This window comes from Adiantum capillus-veneris, chromosome 12 (genome assembly GCF_014529385.1).
Source record: "Adiantum capillus-veneris isolate H3 chromosome 12, ASM1452938v2, whole genome shotgun sequence".
NCBI classification, from domain to species: domain Eukaryota; kingdom Viridiplantae; phylum Streptophyta; class Polypodiopsida; order Polypodiales; family Pteridaceae; genus Adiantum; species Adiantum capillus-veneris.
Window position 1 is genome coordinate 116,859,851 of NC_140942.1, and position 23,793 is coordinate 116,883,643.

Below are 23,793 nucleotides of genomic sequence, written 5' to 3' on the forward strand. Positions count from 1 at the left end.
GTACAACCCACACGCTTTGCCTTTAAAGAAAACATTTAATAGTGTAGAAAATAGAAAGATGAAGTCTAAGAAAAGATAAGGAGAGAGAGAGAGAGAGAGAGAGAGAGAGAGGAAAGCGGTCATTAAATCTTTTACTTCGAATTTTTTATGAATCTCCACATTTTATTACCCTTCTTCAACGTAGCTTGACTTTGCCTTTTTTTTCATGAAATAAACCTTGTTGAGATATATCAAAATGTCAAAAAGACTACAATGTAGGGGGCCGATGCCCTTGGATGGAAAATTGCATACGGACCAAGGGGGCTAGTGCCTTGCATTAAAAAAAGTACGTAAAAATATAATAAGTTTGCAAATGCTCTTTGGTTATGTTGTTCACAAACACACTATGCCATTGACATACTTTTTTCCATCTCATGCTTTGGCAAATTTTTGCTCCTTCTCAACCTTTTGGTGTGGGCCCCTGTGTGTGCGTGCGGTTGAACACCTTATCTTCAACTCTCATGTTTTTTGTCACCTTCAGACCATGGTTGCGGTCACCTCTCTTCACCTAGCCAACGTTGGCATCATCATTGCCATCATTCCTCCCTCCTCCACTTTGCCTCATCCACTATTAAATTGTCTTCATGCCTACATTCCTAGCACACCTCCTTCAGCCGTTGCCAAAGGCCCCTCTAAGTTTCTCCCACTTACGTGCCTCTTCTGTCTTTTGTTGCACTGCTGCCCTTCTTAAAGGTATCGTGGGATTGGCACGCTTACATCTTCATATTCCACATTGTAGACGTCACAATTGACCTTCTGACATCTAAGATTTCCACCTGTTTCACTTTAGAGAACCTATTGACCTAGGCTAGCCTTGTCAATATGTTACACAGGACACGAGTGAAGGGATCAATGGTGTAGACATGGCTTGCAACTTGAGGTGCAATGGGTACACAAAAAAGATTTGCTGGTGAGTTAGAGCTCTGATTGCACCCCATATTGCAACTCAACCCTTCGGTGTGGTGCTACCGAGAGTGCTAGCCTAGCCAAGACAGTGGAGTGCGTCAGGGTTGAATTTCATTTGTGCAATCTATACTATATATTAAGGAGACTGGTTTTCCAGTGCCACGTGTCGTAATTTCTTTTATCCGGCTACAGTGAGGACAATGCGCACGTAAGGGGGGAGAGAGAAAGAGAGAGAGGAGGCTGAAGGCCGCCGGCCACACTAGTTACAGTTATAATTACGTGCATTTGTCGGAATGACGTGGCCACTCATCCAAGGGCAGATATCCCACCCGTGAAACCTGCGACAACTTTCAGTTTTCATTTTTTGAAAGATGTATAAAATGTATATTTAGAGTGACCAACGGGCGAATTTGTAAAAGGCGGGAGAGAACTTCATCACTTACAACATGCGCTATGGCCAGTGACATGGAGCTCGATGTTCGAAAAGGCCGACTCGACCCTTCTGCAGCATCGACTCATTCTCTTCCCGACGCTCCTTCCCGGCAGCCTCTCCTCCTCCCTCCTGCAAATCCCATCCAGAAAGTCGCCATCTCGGGTATTTTACTTGTTTGAGAGAGAGAGCGCTCTCAGATATTCTACCTGTTTTGTGTGTGTGTGTGTGTGTGTGTACCTTTTGACATTTTTTTCTTTTTAGCACAGTGGAAGTGTGTTTGAAATCCTCCAGCTCAGCACGCCATGAAGATATCCGAGTTGCCGTGGAAAGGTAAGCAACAGTATCTTGCCATGCACTTCATCATCGGAGATTTGATGCTTACCGTGCTGCACATGCATGCACATTTGTATATTCAAAAGTTTTCTAATGATAAAGTCTATCCTGTGTGAACTTTTGCCCAAGTTTGTAATGAAGTGGCCACAAGCAAAAGCCTACATAAATATACCATGCAAACAAGGTGTCTTGACAGATTGTGCATTCAACATTGTACTATGGCAGATTAAACTCACAGATTTTCCTTGGTACAAGGACTGAGATGTTTATAACACTTTGCTGTCTTATCCAATTCACAAACGTATGCCAAAGAATATTGAGGTCCACAAATGATATTCAGAAAGAGCGCATGTTGTTTTTCTAATCAGAACTCATTCAACTATCCTTGGGTTGAGGGTTCAGAATTTTCATCCTTGTTAGCACAGGTAGACCTAGGGGGCACCCTGTCCCATTGAGAACAATAAAAAAACGTATCTTTCTTAACTATGATTCATCCTTTTTAAGAGAAATTTATTCCAAGAAGTATGTCCTTCAAGAAGGACCAGTAAGCAGAGGTTTCGAGGCTTTCTTAAAGTCTGCCGGCAAAATATCATTTTTAATGTTATCCTCTTGAACTGCTTCAAAATAAATGGTCCAAAGGTTGTTCGAACAAAATTTCTTTGTGTGTCATGCATAGTCACGAAAAGCAGTGGCTGCGATGGTGTATGGAAACCTTCTCTTTTGTCAATGGCTCGTAGCCAATGCACAGAAGGGTAATAAGGTTTTAGTGGAAAAACCTTACGTACCTATCGTCATTGAATTAGACAATAAGCCTGTTTTTCTTATGCCAGAAATTTTTTCTTGTGCGTGCTTTAAGGTCCAAAGCATTTTCCAATTCTGTCTCTTTAAGAGCTGTTATCATTAAGTGACAAGTCTCAAAGAACATGGTACCACCAGAGAAACAGAAAACACACCAGCTGTCGTGCATGCATGATCTCATCCTATTAATTTTCTGCTAAATTTGAAAATGCACAGAAATGTTAGGCTATGAGGCTCACACATTCTCTTGCTATAATAGCTATTGTGCTCACAAATCTCACTATTTCCTATTTATTCTGGTTATGAAAAATTTCCTTGAAATTCTTGCTTATGTTTGTGATGAGAACATAGTTATGTTTGAAGTTGTGGCAATTGGCGTTTGCACTATTTGTACCATTTTCCCGGCTTACATTTTAAGAGAGAAGAAAAAGTTACTTTAGCATTCCTCTCTCTTGAGTTGTTACGTTTGATTTCCTTTGTAAGCTCATTAAAAAAATGGCTTTGCGTACTCAGGAGTGAGAGGACGTGGACAAGCTATCTTTTGCTCTGATATTGCACTAATCATGCAGATTTCTGGCGAAGAGGAGCCTTACATATGTGGACGGTCCAGTTCTTTTGACAGAGGGAGATGACCCTTTCCTCCATGCGAACATTCAAAGTATTTGCATTTGTGATACAGGTTCTTGGCATCTCTGTAGAGTTGCAACATTCTTCTTAGCTCATTTTTGTTTTTGCTAAACTGTTCTCTTACTAAATAGACATGCCTTGAGACAGGAAACGAAGGATTAGCAGATGGGCAAAGAAACAATAATGTTCTTCTATTTTGGCAAGTTACCCTCAACATTTTTGTCTATCAGGTCGGTGGGAATTTCAATCTTCCAATTCATGACCATTCTTTTTTTAACGTAGCTTCCTGATTGTAGAGAGTTCACATCACCTGGCTTAAAATCTTTGTGCTGTATTTTTCAAAGCTAATGTTGGGAGTGTCTTTAACGACAAAATTGGACAATTTATCGTGAAGTTGATGCTCTCTTGTCACTTGATGCCACCTAGTTCAGGATTTTCCTTCATGTGGTTATGGCTGTCCCTCATGCTTTGAGCGTGCCTGTTGTTCTGTAGACTTTAAATTTAACTTCCCTAGAGGGAAGACGAGAGCTTATGAAGAAATTCAAACACTTGGACGTTTGTCACGAGACACCTAATCATAATGCGCCACCTCTTCTTAAATTTCTATCTAAGGCTAGTAGACTATCAATAGCTCACACTGATGCGCCATCATAAAATAATTGCAGTCTGAGTCAATCAAATGTGCCTTACTCTGGTCCATGTAAAACCTTGTGGCACTCTGCTTTGAGATTATGACAAGAGGATCCTAGAAAGTTTCTCGATCACTTATGACATGTATTGCCTTACCCATTAGGGTGGCTAGAGGATTGGATCCCATGTTTTAGGTACAATCGGAATCAATGCTGAATTGAAAGGGTTTTCTGGCAATTTATAGGGGTTTTCCTTATTTTTTCCATTTTATATGCATAAGTGACCATCTATCGGTTGGGCAGCCTATCAAAGTTGCAATGGAAAAGGTAAATCAAATGACGATCAAGTCTCAACACAACTCCTCTCAATCATGAGCAACCAACGAATCTCGAACCTACCGCGATGGAACTCCTCAAAATAAGCCTTTGAATGTGAGCAGCCCTCCGTATTTGCCTAGGGCAACCATGTGGAGTTGCTCTTGCAAGGGAAACTATCACAAGGAGGTATTTTTCCTGATGCCTTCTTTGAATAGGTACTAGTATTTTCATTTTTTATAGTGTTATCAATGTCACATCAAAGGTCACATTAAGAAGGTTTGTCTTAAGACAGCCCCACCTAAAGAACCAAAGGCATTCAAAGCAACCACAAGCACTTTAATGAACCAAGTTGAATCTTCTCATGTCTCCGACACACACATTGATGTGTCTCTCATGAAGTGTTATGTTCATGTAAAGGGTCAACGTTTTATTATATTGTTTGATCCAAGCAGTATGCATGATGTGACTAGTGCCTCTCTTGTTGAGAGAGCTCGCCTAGAGGTTAGTCACAAATCTCCTCGAGGTTTCTGGCTTCGCTTCTTGTATGGACTCTCTCATCACGAAAGAGTACCTTGATGTGTTGTTTATAGTTCAGTAAGCTGCTTTCCGTAGGAAATTTCTCATGATGTGATACGCTTTTGGGCATTAGATGGTTTCGTGAGCATAACCCTCTCGTTGATTGGGAGGCCAACACTCTCACATTAAATGCAAAGACTAACTCCCCCATCATCATTCGTGTTGAGGAGGGTCTGCATTCTTTGCCTCTCATTTCTCATGTGCAGGTAAAGCGTGAATTACAACGAGGAGCACAAGTGGCATTCATATATGCTGCTCCAGTTTTCCAGAGCATTCAGGCTCCAGCTAAGTATTCAGATTTGTTTACCAAGTTTAAGCATCTCTTTTTGCAGGATGATCTTCCACCTCGTCTCCCACCCGAGCGGTCGGAGGACTGTCGCATCGAGCTTAAAGAGGGGGAACAGCATGTTAGTAAGGCTCCCTACCGTTTGAACAAGACACAGGAGGAAGAGTTAGAGCGACAACTCACGGAGTTGGTGGCCAGAGGATTCATACGTCCTAGTGTAAGTCCTTTTGCTGCTCCTATTTTGTTTGTTCGCAAGAAGGATGGTTCGTCTTGTTTGTGTGTTGATTACAGGGCATTGAACAAGATGACCGTCAAGAACAAGTTTCCGAGGCCTCGCATTGAATATATCTTAGATAGTCTCAATGGGGCATAGGTTTTCAGCAAGGTCGATTCAAGAGTGGACACCATCAGGTACGGGTATTCAAAGGTGACATCTTCAAGACCGCTTTTCGCACCGAGCGAGGGCAGAAAAGTACCGAGCGAGGGCAATGGGAGTATATTAATATGCCTTTTGGATTGTGGGTACATTTAATCGTCTCATGGTAGGCCGTTTCAACGATATGATTGGTGTATGTGTGTTTATCTTTTTGGATTATATTCTCATTTTTTTTGCATTGTGGGAACAACATGAAAAGGATGTCGAAAGGGTACTAATCCGTTTGGATGAGTGTGAGTTGTACATTGTAGCTAAAACGTCTGAATTTTTTCTTACCGAAGTCACTTATCTGGGTTATATCATTTCTGCAGAAGGCCTCAAGCTAGATCTCGCGAAGGTGAAACAGGTACGTAATTGGGATTTGCCCAAAATTGCACATGATGTGTGCTCTTTTCTTGGTTTATGTCAAGCATGTAGTTCGTACATAGAGAATTTTGCACGCATTGCCGTACTTATGACTGATGTCTTGGAGGGGGTCAAGACTCGCCGTCAGCGCGTAGACTTGTCCGAAGCAGCCATTGAGGCTTTCGCAGCTCTCAAGGTTGCGGTGACAGAAGCACCGTGTCACTAGCCAGTGGCAATTCCATTTTTGTTTATTTTCTCTTTCTTTGGGGAATTTCGTTTGTTTTACCTTTTGGGAACACCCCTCTGGAAATCTAACTGTCCTGCATTGCATAGCCAGTGTGGAACTGTTCAGAGAGAGTCCAGGCATGAGGGCTAAAGAGCACTAAGGTTGGACAAGGACTATGGTTAGCCAAAGTGGGGTCATTGGCCAGCCAAAGCGGAATCCTTTGCTACATAGGCTACATTTCAGTTCTAGGTGTGGTTGCAATGTACAAAGAGGGTCGGATGACCTAGAAGAATGTAATGGCAGAAACTCCTAAATTTTAGGGGCTGCTATTTTTGGACGGCAAAATGTCTTGGCGTCATTACGTGCAGTTTGACATGGGGATCATTTTGTTACTCTGTGGCCAAGTCAACAGAGGCTGCAGGTGAGATATTTTTAGATCCGAGGGTCTAAAGCGGGAAAATGCACAAATGAGTGACACTTGGCGCTCTGAGGCCAGTTTACTACTTAAAGAGAAGGCAAAAACGCGATTTTCAGCTGTGAGCTCGTTTTTGAGTGCTGTCACAGGTGGGAGAGCTTCAATGGAGTGCTGGCTTACTCTCTATGTACAGTGAGGTGCAGGATGTCATGACTTGCACACCTCTCATTGCTTTCTCTCTCCCCTATTCTTTATGGTTATGCCCCTCTAGTGGGCTCATCAGATTGACCAATGTACAGTTGTGTGGGTTCATGTGCGATTGCCGAGGCAAGAGCCTCTTGCACAGGTACTGGATTAGCTAGCGGCTAATCCCTCGCAGGTACAGGTGATTCGGAGAGGTTTCACGTGTGAAATTTCGTCCGATTCAAAGGGCAAGTAGCCCTACAGGTGCGGGAGCTCGAGGTCTTGCTATAGATTTGACCGACACGCGAAACGGAGCCCAAAACAGGAAATTACAGCCTGTTGTGTATTTTTGTAGGTTTAGGGTTTCGGCCCTAAACGGACCCTAATATCCCTAGGAGGTTTGGGGACGCGAGGGGACAGGAAACAAAGAATTCAGCGTGCTGTAGATTCTCGCCAGGTTTTGCAAAGTGTTCGTATGCGTCGGGAAAGTCATCCAATGCGTGGGAATACTGACTGTGAAGGGTCCTAGTACAATTATGTTGCCGAAATCGGGCCATAACAGTTGAAATTCAGCCAAGGTTGTGCGGGGCAGCTTGTAGGGAACCACAACGATTATTCCCTCTTTTAAAGAATAAAGAAATACCGAAAGGGGCACCTATTTAGGGGCCAATCTGGTGTCTGACTCGCATACAGGTGCAATCTAGTAGCCTGTATTCCATTCCTCTCTCTTGTGTCATTATAGCACAGGTAGAATAGACGACTAATGATGGATGAAAGCTAAATCAAGGTTTGAAGTAAAGTCTACCGTCCTTTTTGAAGTTAACAGGCCGGTTACATGGTTCCATCGACGGGATTAAATCACTTTTTCCTCAAAAAGTGAGCCTGGTCAGCTTGGGTTAAAGACACAGAGAGAGTTTGGGATGACCTTGAAAACACAAAGTTTAAAAGTAGATCGAGTGGATTTATAGGTGAGAAAGGATATGAGAGTCTTTCTTTGGATACAGGTGAGAAAGGCTACGAGTCTTTCTTTGGATTTACAGGTGAGAAAGGCTACGAGTCTTCCTTTGGATACAGGATGGATGGCAACGAGGAAGAGGGTTCCTCTTCAGAGGCAACTGCACATGAAATTGGCGAGAGTTCAGGCCAAACAGAGAAAGCTTTGTAGGTTGTTACTGCTGTGACCACGTTCAAGCAATTGATGGAGAATCCAAGATTTATGGAGTTTATACAATCTTCATCAATAGCGCATAAAGTTCAAGGCAATTTTGGCATGTTAGGAACAATGTTTAGGGGTATGCAAGGCATGGTGCCCAATCCCATGTATGCAAACATTGGTTTGCACCCAGGATTTAAGGGCACACAAGGTCAGTTTGGGGTGTCACAAGGCAACTTGGGTATGGCTGGTTTTTCAATCCCATTAGTGAATATGACACTTGGACATCAACATGTTATTGGCCAAGGAGTACAGATGGCTCTCACAGGTGTACCCATTATGCAAACTGTCTCTTTTGACAATTTGGAGTCAATGGATAAGCTAAAGCCATACAAAGAAGATGATCAGTGAGTCCATTGACACATTCAATACACATTCAATGGCTTTGATGAGAGGACAAAGGTTTTTTCTTTCCTCGAACAGTTTGACAAAGCATTTGTTGGAAGGAGCATTTAAAGTCAAGAAAGCTGCCACTTTTCTGAAAAAAAAATGCAACTCAGCGGTGGAATACATTGTTGTTACAAGGATAGACTCCTTCCACTTGGAATGATTTCATATAGGTACCGAATTAGCTAAAGGCTAATTCAAAATAGGTACAGGATGATTCAACAAGATTTCTTGCGAGAAATCTCGTGTAAATCAAAGGGCAAGTAGTCCTACTGATGCACAAGATCAAAGGCTACGAATTGGTGCGATTGGTACGCAAAACAGAGCCCGAAAGAAGAAAATACAGCTTGCTGTATTTTTCTGCAGATTTAGGGTTTTGACCCTATTTGTCCCAAGAGCTTCGGGGAAGGTAGAGGACAATAATACAAGTGATCTGGAGCATTTTAGGAGCTAAAAACAGAGAATTCAATGTGCTGAATTTCAAGGACAGGTTTGCAAAAGTGCTCTATTATGCGTGGATAATCACTTGGATGTGTGGATTTTTGGTTGTGAAGGTTTCTACTATAGTTATGTTGCCAAAATTGGGTCAAAAAGAGAATTCTCAGCCCAATAAAAGTGACAACATAAGGGTAGATCACAGGTTAATCTCCAAAGATCAAGATGAAGAGCAGAGAAAGATTGTTTTCGATGCTCAGTATGCAAATCAGTGATATTACATAAAGGCTGAAATTGCCTGAGAGTTGGAAGATTCACAATACTTTTTACGTGAGTCTTCTCAGACCCTATATGGGTGATGTGCTAGAAGATATGTTAGTTGAAGATCAGTCGGAAGTCGAGGAACTTGACTAGATCTTGGTCCAGGGACAGATTTTGGCACATAAAGAAAGAAAAGAAAAGGCAAGGTTGCAAGGTGCTGTTTGGTAAAGTTCAAAAGCTATTCACCTCTTGATGTCAAGTGGATGGAAAAAAAGTGAACTTGCAGAGTCACTAAAAGTATGGGAACTTAAAACCTTGGTTTGCAACCTACCTTGACCCCTTGAGATTTAGAGCTATATGGATTGTCAGTGTGACAATGGCTTTTGAAAGAAATGATGTACATGTTACTTACAGTGAGCTCAAATGAAGTGCATGTTACATGAATGTTAGAGCTGTACAGATTGTCAGTTTGGCAATTGCTCTTATGGAATGTCCAAAAGTTTGGTTAGTGCTATAGAAGTGAGTATTTCTTGTCAGTTTGTCAAGGATACAGTAATTGCTTCTATTAAAGAGTACATGTGTAACTGCATTCTTAAACTGTCGGTTTGGGTATGACCTCTTTGAGGTATGGACGGATGCGAGCAATGTTGCCATAGCCGCTGTGCTTCAGCTGCATGGTCGTCCTGTAGCTTTCCTTAGCTGGAAGCTCAATAGTGTAGAAAAGAATTATTCAGTTTATGATAAAGAACTTTTGTCTGTCATTCACTCTCTTAAGCATTGGAAGCATTTTCAGTACGATAGAGAGTTTACAGTTCGTACAGATTATCAAGTCCTCAAGTGGCTCCAGTCTATGCCTAGTTCACATTGGAGCACGGTGGTCACAATTTTTTGAGCAATTTGGAGGTTTGATTAAGTATGGAAAAGCTAACCTTGTTGCAGATGCGTTGAGTCGCAAGGACAGATTTTGGCTCTTGAGTCAAGGTTCACATTTTCTATTTAGGGTGTGTCTTTCGACAGCATGAAGAATTAGTATGCGGATTCCGAGTTTGGTAAGCATTGGTTGAGGCCCTTGCTTCCCAAGGGCCAAGCAACTATCTCATTCGTGATGGTTGTATTTTCGTCAACGTTTATGTGTGTTGCCCTCTCTCAGGCCAACCATATTGCATGATGCACATGATTCTCTCACGGGTGGGCATAGAGGAATGAACACTTCGGAAAAAATAGAAAGATTCTTTTATTGGCCTAAAATGCGATAGGATGTGTTTCGTTATGTCACTCAGTGCACTATATGTCAAAAGGTAAAAGCTCCTCGGGGTAAGCAGCAAGGTCTCTTGCTTCCGTTGCCTATTCCCAATGGATCTTTTCAAGATATTTCCATGGATTTTGTGACTAACCTTCCACCAAGTTTGCATTTAAGGAACACTCAATGTTTAACAATTGTTGATCGTTTCAGCAAGTTTTGCACGTTGATTCCTTGTAAAGCCACAGTCATTGCACAAGATGTAGCACGGTTGTTCATTAAGCATTGGTACCCTCTCCGTGGTTTGCCAAAATCAATTGTTTCAGATAGGGATGTAAAGTTCAAGTTTAATTTTTGGCGTGCACTCTTTGAAAATTTTGGCACTAAGTTGAATTTTTCATCGGCTTTTCATCCATAGTCAGATGGTCAGACAGAGATTTACAATCAATCGGCTTTTGATGTTTTAAAGTCATATGTGTATGATCAGCAGTCTCAGTGGGAGCTCTATCTCCCATTGGTTCAGGCTATTTTGAATGACTCTTTTTCTTCTACATTGGTCGAACTCCGTATGAGGCAGCTTTTGGCCGTCTGTTCCAGTCACTTTTGACTCGCTCGGTCAGTCAAATGCCTGATGCTAATTCTGAAAGCCAATCATTGGATGAGATTTCTGAGAGTGTGAAGCTTCGGCTAAGCAAGGCTCATGAATCTTATTCACGGCAGGCTAATAAGCATCGTTAGGATGTTTCGATCAAGGAAGGGGATTGGGTGTATTTACGAATCATGAAGCAATGTCTTAAGCAAGTTGGAAAGAAGTGTCCAAAGTTGTCTTTTCGAATGTATAATCCATTTCTAGTCATTAAAAAGATGAATGAGGTTTCAATGAAATTGCAATTGCGTAACTCATGGTCAATGCACAACGTTTTCCATGTTTCTTGGTTGAAAGTGTTTGAGGGAACGCCTCCAAAGGACATTTCGGAAGAATAAGAATCGAAGATCATAGATAAAGCTGAAGTCATGGAGTCGGAGCAAGTGTTGTTGCATCGGTTTCGACATGGTTCGAAGAAGCAAGTGAGACAATACTTTTTGAAGTTCAAGGATCGAGGGACCCACGAAGCAGTGTGGGTCGACGAAGAGTTTTTCAAAGATTACCCAAAGTTGTTGGCAGACTACAAGGAAGCCATGCAACTCGGTATCAGTACCTCACTTTAAAAAGGAGGGGATGTCACATGACACATCCAACCCTATGTGTCCGTGGACAAGCTACAGCATGACAAGGGTTCAGTCAGTCAAGTCAGTCTAGCTTAGGAAGTGTTCTGACACTTTTGTGAGTCTGTTCGCAAATCGTGCATGCCCAGGTACTTAGAGTAGATGCATATCCTCTGGTTGCACACAACATGATCATCAACATTACCATCAGAATCCATCGGGAGCAGTTTCTAGTGCATAAAAACCTATTTTTCCTATTTTTGACATTTTTAACTTATTATTTTAAGTTATATATAAGCAAACCTAAGATTAGGCTAATTGGCAGAAGAGCAAGGAGAACACAGGCACAAGTGCAACAAGTTTCCCCTCTCTCTCTCTCTCTCAAGCAAGACCTCTCCACCAAAGCTGACGTTTTCTCTCCAACAAGCATCAGCGATTTCAGCCTTGCCTTGGGCGATTCCAGCAGCGTTTTCCACAAGAGCATTCAGCCCTGCACTTGGTGATTCCTGCGGCATTTTTTGCATCAGCAAATACAATCTCAGCCAACGTTTTTACAGCAGCCTATTCAACGTTTTTGAAGCAGCAGAATTCAGCTACACTTAGCGTTTTTGTACAGTAGTACAACAACGATTTTCAGGAGAATATAGAGTCAAGTCGTCGTCGTCGACCTCATCCTAGTTGCACATTGCATCATAGTCCTCAAGTGCATTAGAGTCTTGTACCGGTTGTGCAATCAATAGTAGACCACTCTCGCCATCGAGAGGGGGGGCCTTCGGGGGAGGGTTTTACAACTTCTCGGTCTCGTATTCTCTTCTCTCTCTATCTCTCAATCTCAGCACCTTCATGCACAATGTCTATTCACTTGTTTGTGATCACTTGACTCTCCCATTAAAGCACGGAAGGCTCTCCCTTCCCTAAGAACAAGGAACCTTGAGCACAATTTGGAGCACTCATCTTGAGCAAAGTTCATCATTCATTCTGCTGCACCTTACAATAGTAGATCCTCCTGCCATGGTGTCTATCCTCCTCAATCATAGGTCTAAGTTTCAGAATCTGATTAGGAGTGGAGAAACCTATATTAGCCTAATTTGACTCCCATACCTGGACAAGATCCGCTTGTGAATGGTCAAGGGAGTAAAGAACAGGCTATACGTCAGACCCTTCCATTATCTACTTCATATTTAGGCTATTTCGGAGGTGGTTTAGTGTTTCAATGGGAACATAGGTATCCAACCAGGTTTTCAGGGTGCTTATGGTCATTTTCGAATGGTTGGAATACACTTTGGTTTAGGTGGTTTTTCACAGCCATATGCCAAAAATGTAGATATGACAGGTAAAACAAGTGATATGAGTATGGTGTTACAGGTTGCATGCTATGGTGGATACTTACAATAAAAAGATTACCCTTGTACATAGAGGAAAGACTCATGTCCTTTATATAAAGCATGAAGACGACTTTGTCCCAGTTGTTTCTGCTTCTGCTATTTCATCTGTAATTAAGAATCATCTTTTTGCGTACTTAATCTTTGCAAAAGAAGTACATGAAGTTTTATCTAATATGTCTACTTTAGATGGAGATAGGACAACTTATCTAAGTGATTTCAGTGATGTTTTTTCGGACTTTTTGCCAAGGGAGTTACCTCTTGAGAGACTTGAGGATCATAGTATAGATCTTGTGCCAGGTTCCAATCCACCAAACAGGCCACTGTACATGGTTAGTGTAGCTCAACAGAAGGAGATCATGAGAAACGAGTTAGGTCAATGGGCTTTTGTTGATTCAACCTAGTTCATTCTACTTCAACAATCGTCTTTGTATCCCTAATGATGAAAGAATCAAGCTTTAGATACTACAAGAAGCATACTTCATTCATATTTCAGGATTAAAGCGCGATCTGTTAGGTTATGTAACAAAGCGCTGAACATGTCAACACATTAAAGCCGAGCGAGCTCAATATTCTGATAAGCTTCATCCAATTGATGCACCTCAAATGAAATAGGACTACATATTCATGGATTTCATCATCAATTATGCAACAAAGCGCTTAACATGTCAACACATTAAAGCCGAGCGAGCTCAATATTTTGATAAGCTTCATCCAATTGATGCACCTCAAATGAAATGGGACTACATATTCATGGATTTCATCATAAGACTTCCTGTATTTTTGTGGTGGTTGATATGCTTTAAAAATGACTCAGTTATTTCCCTTCAAGTCAACATTTATAGCTTAATACATAGCTCAAGTTTTCATGAAAGGTGTTTTTATGTATCATGGTTTACTTCATTACATAATTTTGGATTGTGATGCAAAGTTCACTTCAAAATTTTGGAAAGCTATTTTCTCAGCCATAGGAACCCAATCGACTTTTGATATTGATATTCATCGACAAATTGATGGCTAAACGAAGAGAACTAATTAGATAAAAAGTGAATTCTTTTTGGAAGACATTTCCTTTCTTGTGCACATTGTTTCAAAGGATGGGGTACGTATGGATCGCTAAAATGGAAGCAATCAAGTCATGGCGAAATTTGAAGCTCATAAACGACATTCAAAGCTTTTTAGGCTTATGCTCTTACTACAAAAGGTTCATCCTAAATTTTGTTGAGATTGCTTTCCCCCTCCATGCCCTACAAGGGAAGGGATTTACTTTCTAGTGGACAACTAAAGAAATTGTAGCTTTCAAACACTTGAAAGAGAAAGTTGACTTCAGATCAGGTAATCATTTTGCCAGATCTATCGAAACCTTTTGTGGTTAAATATGATGCATGTGGGCACAATCTTGGTGCAGTTTAATGCAAATTGGTCGAGTAGTGGCATATGACAGCCGAATTCTCTTGAAGGTTGAAAAGAACTTATAAGTTTATGAGACAAAATTGTTGGCAGTAATTCATGCACTTGTTAAAGTATGGCATTTCGAGTGAAAAGTCCCATGGTAGCCTGTGTAATCCTTGAATGGCTCTTCTTTTGAGATTGCGTTGTAATCTTCGTTTGTTGACCTTTTGCTCAAGAGCGTCATCAATCTCTTCTTGCGAGTACAATTTGTGCTTTGTTTTTTGCTTCATTGCCGACTTGAGAGGTGAATCGTGAGTGAACACTTTCAAACACTTTGCGTTCTTTGGGTTCTTTGAGTACTTGATTATCCTTTTGGCACGTATCAATGTGTAGTTGATGCCGGTACTCCATCCCATTGTTGAGACCTCTTGACGGAAATTGGCCATGGTTTTCCCCAGATTCCTTGGAAGGAGGTTGGCTCTCGTTGGAATCTCCCTTTGTTTTCGCTGCTCCGCCAATAGGATTGGGATTGACTTCTTCTCAAAGTTGGGTAGTTAGTGGAAAAGTATCCCCTTCATTGAATTCATTGCATGAATCCATGTGTTGCAGGAAAAGAGATCGGATCCTTCGTAGAAGAAGAATCAGCTGAGCTCTAATACCATTGTAATAAGCTTGGACACTCCAAGTGAGTGATCTACAACAACACGCGAGAAAAGTGCAAACAACTGAACTCGAGAGAGAGAGATATTAGAGTTACATCACCGTTGGTTGGCCATTTTGTACAGGTAGTGATTGTCTCGGGTTCACTTATCGCACATCATGTAGATTGCATGGACGGACACTTTTAGCACGTGTCAGGCCGATCATTTTTGAGCCTGGTTGGGTGTACATATTTTTAGCCTTTTTTGGGCTTTTATGTTTTTTGCACCAGTTACACATTTTTGCCCCCCCTCAACCTAAGATTCTATAAATAGAATGCTTAGGGTCTTGTAGTCATACAAATTGTGTATTGTGAGCATCATTTGTAGATCACTTACGCTCTCTCTCTCTCTCTCTCTCTCTCTCTCTTCAGCGTTTTTGGCGCGCGTGGCTCACACTCTTTCCAGTGCTCACTCTCACATGGTATCAGTCGCCAACAACGGAGAGTCTGTATCGATTTCTCCTCCTAAGGCTAGCGCTAGTACTTCTGCCGGTTTCCATCGCGGCGGATATCAAAAACACTGATCAGTGTTTTTGAGCCCTAGCGTTTTCTGCAAGAACAACAACGTTTTTGCATCTGTAGCCTCGATCTACATCCTTCTCCCTAGCGCTTCCCTCCTGTAGCAGAATCGCACCAAAACTGACACCAACATCTGCTTGCTTTTGCAAACCCTAGCGTTTTTGGACAGATTTGCGTTTTGCAGATCTTGTTGTGTTTTTCTGTGTTTTGCTTGCGTTTTTGGTGATTTGCGACGTTTTTCACAAAACGCTGATCTTGTGCATCAACGGGAGTGGCCAAGGAACACCTAGGAGTCTTCTGCACTGCTTGGAACTTGCAGATCTACAACTTGGATACGTATCTACAGCCAATTGGCACCATTTTTGGTACTTATTACTTGCTTTTTTTCTCTGTTTTTAGCCTCTCGACGGCTGAAAAGTGCGAAAACCCTCTCCTCTGACACTCTGCGACGCTCCCGCACCGATCGGTGGCGTACAAGCACACTAAAAATCTCTATTACAGAAGCGTTTTCAGCACCCTTTGCAGCGTTTTTTGGGTAGACAGCACGCTGAATTTGTACCTCTTGTGCGGTTGAACCATCCCTTGCTCGTTAGGATAGCATCTGGCGGTTGTCCGTGCGGTTATCTTGGATTGCTACAGCCTTGGGAACGGTACCTTCAGCGACCTCTTGCGATCCTATCGATCTACCTTTGGGACTTCTCTCTGAGCACGTGACATGTCGACTTCGAAGCAAAAGGGACAACAACAATAGTCCCAGAAGGGGGCCACTATGTCTTCTGCGGCTACGGCCACTTCCACTTTTGCGACTATGTCGGCATCTGTCAACGCTACATCCAACAGTTATGCCCTCACCCAGTTTGCTGACGAGAAGAAGTTGGATTCACATGCAAGGTCTTCGAGACCCCTAGACAGATTTCACCCTTCATCCATCTCTCACACAACGAGAGGAAACATAGTACGTGGACAGGATCTATGACATATGATAGATTACCACCCTTCCATTATGACCACTATTCGGGAAACATCATTTTACCTAACATACAAAATTCCTTTCCTTGAATTTCCCAAGAGGAAATTTTAGAAAAATAGGTTTGTGTTTTAGGATTTTACACTAATTTGTCTATTTTGGGGTTGAATTTCTCCTTTGCCCTTCCCCTCAACCGGCATCTTTGAAATTGAAAACGGCACGATATTAAGTTGAGACACATTTTTCCCGAACACTGATTATGACTCAGACTCACCCTTCATCCAACTCACACACAATGAGAGGAAACATAGTACTTGGACACGATCTATGGCAGCTGTACATTAGAGAGACATGGATCGCACCTAGGTAGCCTCTTTCCTTAAAGATGCTGTAGTACAGTGAGCATTTATTGACCATGCTAGAGGCGGGGTTCATCGAAAGACCACGTTGTCAGAATAGGTAGCGGAAGATGCAATGAAGACATGACTCGGCCTCCGATCCGGTCGATACCTCAACTCTGATCCAGCTCAACTTTGGTAAGATCCTTAGAAAGCCTGCAACACCACATATATATACAAGAAAACTGTGGAGAAGAGAGATCATTGAGGTAGAAAGAGATGGGACATCCGAGAATGAGAGAGAGAGAGATTGGGAAAGGTTACAACAGATTGCTCATCCAAGTGACCATGGGTGGTCCAGCATAGAACTGACATGCCCTTGATGGATAGACCCAAGGTACACACAATTCCTACTACTACCGCCATTTGCTCCCACACATGAGATTGATTCGGTCCTCACATGGGCAGTAGCTTGAACACTGATCCTCCTTTTGGCATCAAGAAAGAAAGACTCTGACTTTGCACTTATGATCACCGACAAGTGGGCTGCCTTGGTGAGAAACTGGAAGGAGATGATGTCACAAACCGGTGATGTGGCTGCCCGGTACACACACATCCTCCCCGCGACGGACATGCGGAAATGATTTAAAATGTTGACGTCGCTGGCTGTACGGCAGCCCCGGAAATTGCGGCGCCAATTGCGGAAAGTTGACACGTGGCAGGCTGTACGAACACCCGTTTTTTGCGGAGTTTTTGGCGGGAAGTCTTACGGTAGATTTTGGGGATTGTTTCCTTTATTCCACGCAAATTGGAAAGAGAGAGAAAGAGAGAGAGAGAGAGAGAGAGAGAGAGAGAGAGAGAGAGAGAGAGAGAGAGAGAGAGAGAGAGAGAGAGAGAGAGAGAGAGAGAGCGCTTGTGAGAGACTGAGAGAGAGAGCGCTTGTGAGAGACTGAGGGCTTTTGCTTTATTCTAAAAGCTTTCGATTTTCAGCTTTTGGGCTCTGCTTTTAGCATCCCTTGTAAACTCTTTAAATAAGTAGTTTGGGCTCTCACTTCTCAGAGCATCTGGACGTAGAGTTTGAGAGTGAGTCTCGGCTACTCGCTTGTACTTTGAGTTGCAGATTAACACAAAAAGAAATACAAAAAGGGGCGCTAGTCTTTGGGGCCAATATCTCTAGGCACGGAACTTCGTCAGGCCAGTGTCGAATCAATTGTGAATTGTGATTTGAAGTGATTATCTGTGGTGTCGTGGTAGATTCTTGACTTGGAATGTCCAAGTCTGTTACAGTGGTATCAGAGCACGGCCGATTTCTCTTCTAGCGGGAAATCCGATCACTTTTTTTCCCACAGCACTTATGGCTTCAGGTAGAGATCGGTCGACTTCCTCTGCATCCGGGATGCAAGAAGAGATCACAACGAAGATTCACGCGAGGAGTACGGCCCGCCTCGGCCTACTCAGGCAAAGCTCGAAGAGATAGAGCGTCGACAATTGATCGGCGATGCAACAAAGATGATGCTTAATTTTGCGAAGGACCCAAAATTTGCAAAATATATGAGCAAGACCTCTTTCGATGAGGTGCACTCACAGTGGCGGTAGACCATCGAACCACCCCTCAAGCCGGCTCTCAAGAAATCTCCTACACAGAGCAAGAATTAGAAGAGGTGGTTGATGCACGAATTGCTCAGCTTTTTGACGCGCAAAGCAAAGCTAAAAAGCACGACCAAAAGCAAAAGAAAGGCGTTGACTTCCCGGGTTACTTGGGTCGTCAGTCTACTTTTGAATCGGCAAGAAAGCAGAAGAAGTGTGTTCGATTTGAAGGAGTATCAAGTTCTTCTTTTTCTTCTTCTGACAGTTCTTCTAGCTCATCTGACTCAAGCGAAGAAGACAAAAAAGGCAAAAAGTGAAGCTAAGAAAGTCCGAGAGTTTAAAGAAGGTGGACAATCAATTAAATTTGACACGTTTTCTGGATATCGAGATGCTTCGAAGGCTTTGGCTTCCATACAGCAGTTTGACATAGCTTTCTCTGGAGGGCGTTACTTAGTAGAGCACTCCAAGATTCGGAGGGCTGCTTCTTACTTCTAGGGAAATGCTCGCACTTGGTGGTCCATGCTGATTAATACAAAAAGAAATACCGAAAGGGGCGCCAGTCTTTGGGGCCAATATCTCTAGGCACGGAACTCCGCCGGGCCAGTGTCGAATCAATTGTGACCTGTGAATTGTTTTGAAGTGATTATTTGTGGTGTCGCGGTAGATTCTCGACTTGGAGTGTCCAAGTTTGTTACAAAAGATGCATTGTTGCCCATTGCCCTAAGTGAAGGATCAATTGCTGAGGATCTGTCCACATGCCGTCCACCACTTCCACCAAAAGCTGAGGTCAGCCCCTCAAAAACGCTAGGAGAGGGGCTTGCAAAACTGCAGAAAGAGCTGCTTATACCCCCTGAGCTGAGAGGTTCTATTAGCTTTGCATTTTGTCTGTAGATATAAGGCTCTTTTCACAAGACAACCCACCCTACGACAGATCATGGAGCCCAGAGACCAACACGAATTTGGCTGTTTTCTAGTGGAAAGATACTTGCACTTGTAGCGGCATCAGAGGGTGGCAGATAGTCACAACTTACAGACTTCTTTCAGAGGTCCTCACCCATACTCCACTCATGACATGGACATAGAGATAGGTCACCTTACAAAAGGCTGAGACTTTCTGAGACGCCCTTGAGCTTGGGGATACGTAGCTTCGAGACTCCATCGCATTCAAATACAGGAGATCGAGTCTTACTACCACCAAGCAGCCCAGGAGAGATTTGCTCTAATGCTGGCGTAGTTCTTAACAACACCCATCCATGTACCAGGTCGACATAGGATGGAGCTAGCCAGCTTGATGCACTTCATGATTGTACGTCCTCGAGCATATAGATGTGCACCCATACCCCTTGGAGATAGAACTCCACCTCCCACCCCTCATACACCATGTATCTTGTATCCTAGCCTCCCATGCATCATCCCGCCCCCCCTTACCAGAGAACCACATTTTGTTATTTTGTACTTTTGTCCTTTCTCAATAGATGGAGGACACACATGTATATTTGATTTGTCTCGTGGGCCGACTTTGGCCTTTGATAGACCTAAAAAGATCTTTCTTTCTTTATTTTCTCTCTTGGCACAGGTTCTGCTGCCTGCCCCCCTAATGTATACACAATGAAGAGTTTGTGAAACTTGCTTTGAATGTCAACACTTGAATGGAACAATGGCAGTTGTTTGTGTATTCTTATATCTACCCTGAATGTTGAAAAACTCTTGCAAGATGCGACTAAATATCGTTACAAAATGATACCTGCATCAATTGTCATACCTGCAATCTGCATCCATAAGTCTCCGTGACCATCAAAACAGCTGAACGATGAAGGACCTGGTGAGGAGCTAGATGATACAGAAGGAATTGCCAATTTCCAAGATTGGATTCTGCCTGCCAAAGAATTCGATGGTCTCTGGGAAAGGTATGTTTACGTCAATGTACTAACAACTTCATTGTTGTGACAGTCTCTGATTGCCTCCTCTCAATGCAATTTGTAATTAGAGCTTTATGGCTTGCTTGTATGTTGATTTGCAGTTTAGTCTTTGACACGAGCTTGAAACGGCGGTTGATACGATATGCAGAGGTGGCTCTGCTGTTTACTGAAACGTCTGTAAATCCACATCTGATAACCTGGAATAGGTATTTATTCCCTACCACATGGTTCATCTAGTAAAAGATCTGCACACTCGTAACACTCAGTAAAAACTTATCACCAGAAATCCACTCAGGCAAACTTTTACTTCTCAAATAATACGAGCACCGAGTTTTCATTTTTGTGTCTTGTATGATGGAAATCTCTTTATATTTATTAAGGTTTATCCTATTTCCCCGTTGGGGCTTTTCTGTATTCCACATTAATTTTTAATTATGTACAGGTTTATTCTGTATCAGTTCTTGTTGGGTAAGTGCATGATGCTGGTGTTTTGACGCATAGAAATTACCTGTTTTGATGCCGATGTCAGCTAATGCTGATGATTGTACAGTTTGTATTCTTCTAATTGGAAAGAGCCATCTGATATTGTATTGTTAAGCCTTGAGATGCAAGCAAAATTACCTGTTTTGATGTCGATGTCAGCTAGTCCTGATGATTGTACAGTTCGTATTCTTTGAATTGAAAAGAGCCATCTGATCTTGTATTGTTAAGTCTTGAGATGCAAGCCAAATCACCCAAACTAATTGTGGGGCACCCTACTTGTATCTGCTAAGGATATTTTGAATGCTCTTAAGCCTTAAGGTCTTCAGGTTTCTATAGTAAATACAGTCCGGACATATGCCTATGCCATTTGAAGTTACAGTTTACGGAAAGCTGAGAAGCAATTAAGGTTATGCTATGGAGAGAGAAATAGTCATTAACTCACAAATGAAGTTCTTACTGTCTCAAATTCCAGGGTAATTTTGTTGCATGGACCCCCTGGCACTGGAAAGACCTCACTATGTAGAGCCATTGCCCAAAAGCTCTCAGTTCGCTTAAGCAACAGGTTTGTCTTATCTCAATTATGTTTTGACTCATGAAAGAGCTAGCAAAAAACTCTTGCAACCAGTTGCATTGAGACACTCTTGGCTTCTATTATAAAAATTAATTAGGGCTCATAAACTCATGAAAATATTTGCATGGAAAGAGTCAGAATGGTGGCATACATCCAACTATTCAAAATGGTGGAGAGAGTGCTGGCCTTGTCTCATGTAGTTACGTGGCTAGAGAAAGTTCTTGTAGATGACTGGTCAATTGGATGACTAGGATCAGTATGGTCAGGATTTTAGACACCTTGCTTATAGACAATTCTAATTGATATGATTCGTGCACTTGGAGGCTACAGGTACGTTGGCCCACTTGCAGCATAAAATTAGTGTATAGAACAACCTCCTTGGCTAGATTACTAGTATGCTTGAGTAGGGTTTAAGAATGACAACACCGCAACCATCTGCAAACTACATATATCATACTTTCATGCAGAAGGAGAGTTGTATTTCTGCAATAGCGAGATCAATGTCTAGTAGCTGAAGAAAACAACATTTTGGTGGATGCAATATCGCTTCCTATCCCTGTAGAAAACGCCAGCAGGTCCTCTCTAATGGGGGCGCTAGGTTATGGGTGAGAAACTGAGGGTGTGTGGTCTCTTAATACTGCAAGGATCTCCTCTTTTAATATTTTACTTGTAGGTAGGGCAAGTGACTTTGACTTGATTTAATATATTGAATCATTAATTCACTTTTTAAGGGGTGAGATGTAATGTGTAGCGGAAGTGATTGATGGTGCATGCTCAGGATGAGTGCTGACTTTGACTTGATTTAATATATTGAATCATTAATTCACTTTTTAAGGGGTGAGATGTAATATGTAGCGGAAGTGATTGATGGTGCATGCTCAGGATGAGTGCTCAATGCGTACTCAAGGTTCCTTTTACTTTATGAGAGAGTTCCTTTTACTTCATGAAAGACGTGCAAAGACTAGAGAGAGAAGAGAGAATGATATTGTGAATGAAGGTTCTCGGAGAGAGAGAGAGAGAGAGAGAGAGAGAGAGAGAGAGAGAGAGAGAGAGAGCTATGCCCGGTAGGGTCCCAAACCCCCCTCCAACGGCCCCCCCCTCTCTAGCGAGAGAGGTATTTGCTACTGATGGCTGAAAACGCTGTTGGTCTGTTGGTCATGGTTGAAAATGCTGATGCAAAAACGCCATGGATGCTCATGGTGCTGCGGCAACTAGGTGTTGGTACTGAGGGTACTTACTTATGCTTGAGAAGTGACCCCTAGGGTTACTTATATAGGGAATTAAAGCTGGGTCGGGCAATGCCAATTAAAACCCATGATTTCTAAAAATGTCACTCATTAATGAGTTAATAAACTCACTTATAAGAGGTGCTTCACATGCAGATAAATACCTAGGTTGGGTACCAATGCAACTGTATGGGAACAGTCCCCGATGCCTACACCTTGTAGACACTGGCTATCCTCATATGCAATCAAAGGATGCCCAAGGGTATTGTCACAAACGGGAGCGCCCACAAATAATCAACAAGATGAGAATAAATAATCTTTCAACTAAACAGAGTTGAGAGAGAAGTTCGACACAGTATTTGCGACCAGAAGATGGATTGGTCTCCCCCCCTTAAAGAGAATCCTTTATTAGGGAGAATCTTTTTACAAGCACAAGAACCGGAGAAACCCCTCCGTTCTTATTCTCAGACTCGATGGTTGTTCCTTCCCGTGAGGGAAATCGAGAGACGAGCTCTCAATCCTTTTCCGTTTGTACTCTTAGTCGAGACTCCGCAGACAATTTCCAAATTCCATTCCTGAAATTCCCAAGTGTAGGTTGAAGCCTTCTTGCTTCTCCTTCGCGATGAAGTACCTGCAAACACACACACAAACACAGGACAACAATTCGTATGGCGAATCCACAATAGATACCTGTCGCTCTTGCGTGGGGAAAGCGACTTTCGTGCTTCGTAGTCTCGTGATCTCTTGCGTCTTCTGGCGACAGAGTCTACTCTTGCTGGCGTTGGCAAATCCTGTAATAGAGAGAGAAATCGCTGGCTGGTTTTGTTGCTTTATTTTCCAGGTGGCTGTCCACTTATTAAGTGGGCGGCCGATAGATTTTAAAATTGGTCTGAATTTGCCCATAAACTCAATAAAACCTTATAAGTTAACAACAATGCTTTTCACAGCACTTTCCAGGCGTCCCTGTATGCAACCACATGCACGAATGCAATGCATACATAGATTTCTCGCGGGAAAGCGTTTGCTCTTCCCGAAAAACTCGTGAAAATATTCCGCTTTTTAAGAAAAGCTTCTCAGAATCCATGTTTATTCTTGTGCTTGCGTCTTTACGTGTATTCCTCTTTCCAGTTCGGGTTTCTTGCCAGACCAACGAGATATTCCCTTTTTGATGCTCCCGACACCCCATTACGTGACGCATTATGAATATTCGTTTCCCGATCTCTTCTACCGAACTAACGGTAATACCCTTTCGCGATGCTTAATGTCACCCATCATATGACGCATCAGAGTTTTTCGTTCCTGATGGCTTTTAATAATTCCAGTAGATCTACAGTTCCTAACCTTACGGTTCAAGTGCACATAATATTTAAATATCCTAATTTCAATAAAGAGAAATTACTCGAGAAAATAAGAAATT

At 42.4% G+C, this 23,793-nt stretch overlaps 1 protein-coding gene across 5 annotated transcripts in view; it reads left to right on the plus strand.

Moving 5' to 3' along the window:
• Positions 1-1,344: 1,344 nt before the first annotated feature.
• LOC147446381 (pachytene checkpoint-like protein) overlaps positions 1,345-23,793 on the plus strand; it is a 96,656-nt gene continuing 74,207 nt past the window's right edge. The window contains exons 1-7 of one of the 5 annotated variants that reach the window (XM_086525620.1): positions 1,345-1,540; positions 1,645-1,708; positions 3,079-3,188; positions 3,284-3,366; positions 19,981-20,084; positions 20,198-20,302; positions 21,052-21,141. In XM_086525620.1, coding sequence (XP_086381746.1) covers positions 1,399-1,540; positions 1,645-1,708; positions 3,079-3,188; positions 3,284-3,366; positions 19,981-20,084; positions 20,198-20,302; positions 21,052-21,141 — 698 coding nt within the window. In that variant the 5' untranslated portion in view covers positions 1,345-1,398. Of the gene's footprint in view, positions 1,541-1,644; positions 1,709-3,078; positions 3,189-3,283; positions 3,367-4,131; positions 4,270-4,865; positions 5,728-19,980; positions 20,085-20,197; positions 20,303-21,051; positions 21,142-23,793 lie in introns of those variants that run through there. The other 4 variants (XM_086525617.1, XM_086525616.1, XM_086525619.1 and 1 more) reach the window with 4 other exon arrangements.